The following is a 7,273-nucleotide window of genomic DNA, read 5'->3' on the forward strand; positions in this document are numbered from 1 at the left end:
AATCATGACAGTCCTCATATTAATTATTAAAGGTAACCCTTCCATCTTGCTCTAGCTAATAGTTACCAAGACAATACGGCAAAATAAGAACGTTACATTACCGATGTAAATCCAGCACACAATGTTTAAACATTTATTTTTATTATGCTTTTATAAGGAAAAAAGAATTACAAATAAATAAGATTAAATGTATAAATAGATGATATATTAGAAATATTTCTACAACAAGGCTATACTTTCCAAAATACCACTGATTGCTCAATATGCATAAATTCATAAATAATGATAAAGATGCACAAATAAATAAAAGAATTATAAATATATACGTGTTATATATATATGTGTGTAGAGGCATTTCCAACATCAACTCTTGGCATTTTCATTGACTGCATTGAACTGAACACATGGTTCATACAGTAAGGCTTGTGTTATGATGATGCTGTAGATTGATGTTCATTGTAAAGATATTTTTTCTTAATCAAATAGCTTATCCATGTGTAGACATTGGATAGTAGTACGTGTGATTAGGATGGTGAAGACTTATTTCTTGCTGGTATCTGCTGATATGTAGCTCAGGATTCTACTGATGGTAATTGCACGGACTTGGAAACCCTTCAGTATTTTGCACATCTGCAATCTCTCATCAAAGGTGTGATCTCTGAAATCGGAATTCTGCAAAACATAAATATTACCAGTGGTTAAATGTAAAGTTTTTATTTATTTATTTATTTATTTATGCGTTTTAGCTATATTGTGATTAAGAAAACACATGATGTTTGAATCTGTGGCCTGTACTACGAAGCGGGATTACTGGCTTATCGGGGTAACTTGTCGGATTTAAGGTACCACAGTTTAAATGGACTTCATATTCGTTCATTTACATTTTGCCCAGACTACCTTAAATCCGATAAGTTACCCCGATAAGCCAGTAACCCCGCTTCGTAGTACAGGCCCCTGCTGATTTAAAAAAATCCCTTACCTTTAAAGTTGAAGGGTTTGTAGGTGAAGCTGAGAAGCAATGCTATTCAAGACAAAACGGTAGAGACTTATGGCTCATTTTTATCAGCAACAGACAGCAGTACATACATATATGTTAATAAGTTAATTGATATTTAAACATAGTTCACATTTTAAAAATATGTTATTTTTCACGATACTGTGAGAGTATGTGGTTAAGTAAGGGACATTCTTCATACCTCCGTGAGATCACTGATTGCCCGCACCACAGTGGAGTCCAGGGTGGGGTCTGCGTACTTCTGAAGCAATTCTTTGTAGTGCTCGAGATCCGCAACGACGTTCCGCAAACATTCTTTCTGCAAAAAAAGCATAATCAAGCATAATTAAGACAGGGGTCGGCACCGACCCGTCTAACATGAGATAGGAAAAGCGCGCTTTATTACCCTACATTTTCTGGGTCATGCAAATGCCGAATCATAATCAATCAAACTGACGGGGTCAAGTACCTGATCAAGGTTGCTGTTCTGAAATCCAGCGCATCCAGTTCCCATCTGTGGGATTGATTAAGAGTGGACATGTAGTATATTAATAAGATAACTAAATATTATAGCCCAGTAGTAATGGCGCATAGTTATGCACGTAGGCTATAGACATTATATGTGTATAATATTTGTCTAGTTGTTCGTTCATTCATTCATTTATTCATTCAAACATTCATACATACCTGTACTTCGGAAGGCAGACAGGCCGATACGGTTGAATTTGATGTGTTCATTTTTATACGTTGCTCTGAGCAGTTTATTCCTTTGAACACACTGTCCTGTGTAGGGATGGGTATCGTTAAGATTTTAACGGTATTACTACTTCTATCGATACCACTTATCGATTCGGTACTTTAACGGTACTCTTATCGGTACTTTTTGTTGTGTTTTTTAATTAAAAAACCAAAACAAATTGAGAACAGAAATAACAACATTTTATTTTTTAAATATAAAATAATTATCTATAGCTTAGCAAACACCAATGTTTGAGCAAATATCTATTACACAAACAAAACCAATGATTGTAAAACAAATAAATAAACACAATTTTCTTGTAAATGAATATACAATGATTTAAAGGAACATAGTTGGAGCACGCAGGTAGGCTGCAAAAGAACTAGCAGCTTTTAACCATTCTTCTGGAGAAAAATCAACATCAAAAAAGTTGCAAGATGCAGCTAAACAATCATCTGTGGCTAATGTTTATGTTTTACCATGAACACATTCACATAAATTAGTTAACTGTGTTTGGGATTAAAAGTAATACAGGTTTGGAACCTATTGCAATGTACGCTAAATTGAATGTATTTAATCACTACAAATTAATTTTTAGGTAAGCTCTGCTTTATAATTTCTTAGTTTATTATTATTTATCTAGGCCTATTTGTAAAAGCAGTACTATAAAGGTATTTTAATGTTTAATATTTATTTAGGCTACTACATAAAAAAATACTCTAAATATTTAGCCTATATGTAGGCTATATGTAACTGAATGTGTGTTTTTTAAATTATTAACATTATAATACTGATTTAGAGAGACCTTATATGTTTATGTCGTTATTTTAACATAGCATACATACCTGAGGAGGCGGATGCTGAAGTAGAAGCTAGGCAGTGGAAAACTTCTCATTTCTCTATCTACACATAATGCACTTTGACTAGATGTTTTGATAAATTGCTTGTGTTTCCGACTTTACAAGCAAAAATCTTGTTGCAACGAGCATTGTCCGTGTTCACACGGGTGAAGTGTAACCATACTTTGGATCGTTTGGCTCTCTCCGCCATCGTCACTCCATAAGCGCGAGCTCTCTCGTGTTGTGTGCGCGCGAGTTCTGTGTACTGCGAAACAGACTACATTTCGTGCGTGAGATTGCAAATAACAGCAGTGCAGGCGAATAACGAATATTATCGCAAATTACAAAAGGCTGGTCAGGTAAAATATGCTAGGTAATGTTTATTTAACAATAATAAATGGGATTTATTTTTATTTTTTTTATTTCTCCAGTACCGACAGCAGAACCGTTAACGTCAGAGCTTATCGATACTTCGGTCTTTTATAATTAGGCACCGGGACCGATTAAGTACCGGGTTTCGGTACCCATCCCTAATCCTGTGCATAGCAAACATTGCCTCATTAAACCACCGAAAGCTCTGTTCAGTTTTAAAATTATTTTAGATTTTAATATGTACAGGGAATATTTTTTCTTAATTTCCCTCAGTGAACCCGAACGATAATAATCACAACAACGACAATAATAATGGTTCTGTCACTATGACTGGGAATTACTTACAAGTGCCATAACCTCCGTGACATTCCACAGCAATGCTCTGGAAAATGTTGCACAATCCCCATTGTTCCCTAGACTCAGTTTGTCGAGCGCTCCCAGCGGGCTGGTCATAGCTGGCTGAAAGCAGAGCTGGACGAGCAGCAGCCAGGGGATGAACGCTATAGTACGGCGCAAACAAACGGACAACAATAAACAAATAAGATCTCACGTTTTGTTTGCAGGTGATAAATTAAGGTTAACAACATATTCAATCCACGAGAATATTTAAGATGTCATTGAACAGTATAATATCTTCTTTTAAAATATCCTAAAAATACCCTATATTATTTCATATGCACGCACAAATAAGGTTCACAAGGTGCACTTATTATTTAAATTAAGGTTAACAACATTCAATCCACGAGAATATTTAAGATGTCATTGAACAGTATAATATCTTCTTTTAAAATATCCTAAAAATACCCTATATTATTTCATATGCACGCACAAATAAGGTTCACAAGGTGCACTTATTATTTAGCTGTATATTTCGCTTGCATTTGCTAGTACAACAAGGCGGAGGAAATGTATCTCCTAAAATAGTAATTTAAAGTTAAAAATACTTACAAAATTTGATGTTTGGCAGCATTTTGTATCTCCGTGGCTCTGAAATTCGTTTTTGTCTTTTCGGCTCATTTCTGTTTATATATATTGTTTGACAGCTTAGGGATTTTCCTTCAACAGCAAAATAATAGAAAAAAAACAATACACACCATCTAAGAATTTGTCCCCTGCGTGTAGTTTCCTGTTTTGCCGATACTATTAGAAATAATACGTAGAAACTGGAATTAACGCTGCGACGCTGTTTCGATTTTACGGTGTTGGGAGCAGAATCAGTCGTCTGGAACTATAAAGCGATATTAATTCTTTGAAAGAAGTAACAAAGTCAGAAATGACTTGGTGGGTTAATAACATTAATCAGTAGACCTATTAGAGAGGAACTTCATGACAGATTGTTAATGAGAACTATGATGACGTGATTGGGGAAATGTCATCAGGTGAGTGTTTAGCGGTTCAGAAAATTAGCGGGGCTCGATTTTGATTGAATGACAGACACCTTGAGGAAGTTATAAGGGTAGAGACCTTGTTCAGAAAGGGAGAGATACGGCGGGTTGTTTCGTGAGGCAGGGACGTTGTTGGACCGCTTAAAAAAAACTTGGTGGCAGCTTAAATAAAGAAATTGCTGTTACATTACACTGGGAGCGATTCCACACGAGTGCCCAATGAATTTGGTCCAGGTCGGTCAGATAATGTGCAGGATCTGCAACCTGTTGAACCTATTGCACAGCCATTACAACCTAAAACCCATACAGAGACCAGTTTTTATGCCAGAGACTTTAACTGGGATGGGGGGGGACTGGTTCTGAAGTCAATCATTGGAGTGAAGAATTAAAGTTAAAATTTATGTCTCTATTACTTTAAGGATGAGCCTGGGAGATAAGAATTCAGTTAAGAAGTGCTAAGCCACCCACCCTAGAGGAGGCCATTAGTGTTGCAACAGAATTAGAGTTGATTCATGATTTAGATCAAACCGAAGCAAAGGTAGAATCTAAAGTCATGGGAATGAATCACAGATGGGGGTTTTATTAAGTGTTGTAGAGGGGTAGAGACAAGAATTAAAAACCTTATAAGCTACAGTCGTCAAAATGAAAAACTTGCAGGGAAATTTACATCGAAATATAACCCAAGGGAATCACCCACATCCTGACCTAGTAAATCCCGTTTGACCAGACCCTTCAGTAAATCATAATGGTAGGGAACGGGGGGATGGGTGTTGGGAATGTGGCTGTAATAGACACATCAGAAAGAACTGTCCTTATTTTAAATAGATGGGGCTGGTACAGAGGGCCAAATGCCTGCCCCTCATCATTGCTATTCTGGCCTAAGGATGGAGACTCTGGGAGATGCATGTGGGGTGGGGGTTTATGTATCTGCTAAAGTGGGTGGGGTTAATTGTTCCCTTTTGGTAGACACAGGAGATCAGCTGTCAATTATATCTCATACTTTTTGGTTGAAGAATAGGTCGGAGGGGGCTCTGTTAATTGGGTATAATGGCAAAGTGTCTGTGGCTAATGGGGGTATATGGAAATATTTGAGAGGTGGCAAACAGTTTGTGAGTTCGATAATTTAGCCTTAATAACAGATTTTCTAGTAGCAGATATTGCACCAGAAGAGGGGTTGCTGGGAACAGATTTTTTATGTAAATTCAGAGAGGTAATTGATTTGAAGGGTGAGTTTTGGTATGCTAATGGGGAAGAAATTGCCGTTATAACTCGTTCATTCTTTAGGGGAGAGCAGGCCAGTGACTGTTGAAAAGGATATTGTCATTCTTTCTCTGAGTGAAGCGATCATTCCAGGGAATGTCAATGGGGCCTGTATGGAAGTTAAGCTGGAACCCTCAGGAGCCCTCCCAAAGCATTTTGATGTATTAGTTGCTAGAGTGGTGAGTAAAGTGGAAATGGGCTTGATACCTGTTAGGCTTATAAATGTGGCAGAACATGCACATACGTTGAAATGGGGATGTCAGTGGGTACTTTTTATCCTGATGTCCACGTGGAAGAGGGATTAACAGAAATCGTTAAGACCCATGAAGACCAAGGAGGTTGGTCTACAGACTCCCTGGCGAAAGAACTGGGTTTGCACAATACGGTTTTTGTGCATCTGATATACAGGGAATTTATGGACTTTTGACCAGCCACTTGTCTGTATTTAGTAGGGACGACTCTGATTTGGGAAGGACTCATCTGATTCTCCATCAAACTGATACTGGACAAGCGCCACCTCTTAAAATGGCACCTAGTCATGTGCCCTTGCATTTGCAGCAGGAAGTTACGGATTTGAGACAGTTGTCGCATATGCTAGTCAGGCTCTTACAAAAACAGAGCGTAAATACGCAACGATCAAAAAGAAATTGTTGGCAATGGTAACTTTTAAAAACTTTTAAAGTTTTTTAAGTGTTATTTGCTTGGGAGAGAATTTATTTTAAGAACAGACCATAATTCCTTGCGTTGGCTATACAGTTTCCATGGGTTAGAGTGCCAGTTAGCCCATTGGATGGATCAGCTTGCAAGTTTCCAGTATTATATTGTGCAGTGTCCAGGTAAGCAGCATAGAAATGCTGATGCGCTGCCTCGGTTACCCTCCACAACAGCTAGTAGGGCTGAAGTGACAGCTGGTCAGGTGATAAGATCGCAAACAACCATTACGTCTGTAAGGGCATTGCAGGAAGTCCTGGAGCAAGGTTTACTCTGCGGGGCCTTCATAGACGAAGGGCCTGGGCTATCAGAGAAGGGGGCATTGATGTCACAAGGGCGTGGCGTTGTAAGTGGGGAGGAGTTGAAGATGGCTCAACAAAGTGATTCCAATATAAACTTCTTGATACAAAAAAAGTCTACTGTGTGGGAAACTGACACTGGTTGTCCGGCGGAGCTGGGGAAGTTTGCTGGGGTGTGGAGCCATCTTCAAGTGCGGGATGGGATGTTTGTGCAGGTACCTTGTAGTCAAGGAAATTTAGAGTGTATGAGCCGAGTGGTGCTTCCTAAAGCTATGGTGCCATACATTCTTACACAACTCCATAATTAATTAATAGGTGGTCATTTAGGGGTACAGAAATTGCGAAATAAGGTAAAAGACCGCTTTTTCTAGCCAGGTTGGTCCGGGAATGTTAAGAGATGGTGTGTTGAATGCAGAGAATGTGCTTCAAGTAAAACTGTAGGTCAGGGACCTTGTGCCCCTTTACAACCCACTGTTACGTCACACCCTTCTGAGCAGATTGCCTTAGACATCATACATTCTGATTATTGGTGACTACTGTGGACAGAGGCCTTTTCTATGAAGAATCAAGAGGCATGTACAGTTGCAAACATCTTGACAGAGGAATGGGTATGCAAGTATGGGACACCATATACCATTCACTTTGATCAAGGGAGGAATTTTGAATCATTGTTA

General features: G+C 38.4%; 1 protein-coding gene across 2 annotated transcripts; it reads right to left on the minus strand.

The window, feature by feature from the left end:
* Nucleotides 1-234: 234 nt before the first annotated feature.
* Nucleotides 235-3,399, minus strand: LOC111847694 (interleukin-12 subunit alpha-like). 2 transcript variants are annotated; one of them, XM_023819104.2, is made up of 6 exons: nt 3,290-3,399; nt 1,682-1,777; nt 1,464-1,508; nt 1,197-1,313; nt 980-1,021; nt 235-672 (listed from the first exon to the last, which is right to left on the minus strand). In XM_023819104.2, the coding sequence occupies exons 1-6, from the start codon at nt 3,395-3,397 to the stop codon at nt 541-543; spliced, it is 540 nt and encodes a 179-aa protein (XP_023674872.1). In that variant the 5' UTR covers nt 3,398-3,399; the 3' UTR covers nt 235-540. The 2 variants fall into 2 exon arrangements, with proteins under 2 accessions (XP_023674872.1, XP_023674873.1); XM_023819105.2 differs by lacking the exon at nt 3,290-3,399 and adding an exon at nt 2,579-3,077.
* Nucleotides 3,400-7,273: the final 3,874 nt, after the last annotated feature.

The sequence above is a fragment of the Paramormyrops kingsleyae genome, chromosome 21, assembly GCF_048594095.1.
Source record: "Paramormyrops kingsleyae isolate MSU_618 chromosome 21, PKINGS_0.4, whole genome shotgun sequence".
Classification (NCBI taxonomy): domain Eukaryota; kingdom Metazoa; phylum Chordata; class Actinopteri; order Osteoglossiformes; family Mormyridae; genus Paramormyrops; species Paramormyrops kingsleyae.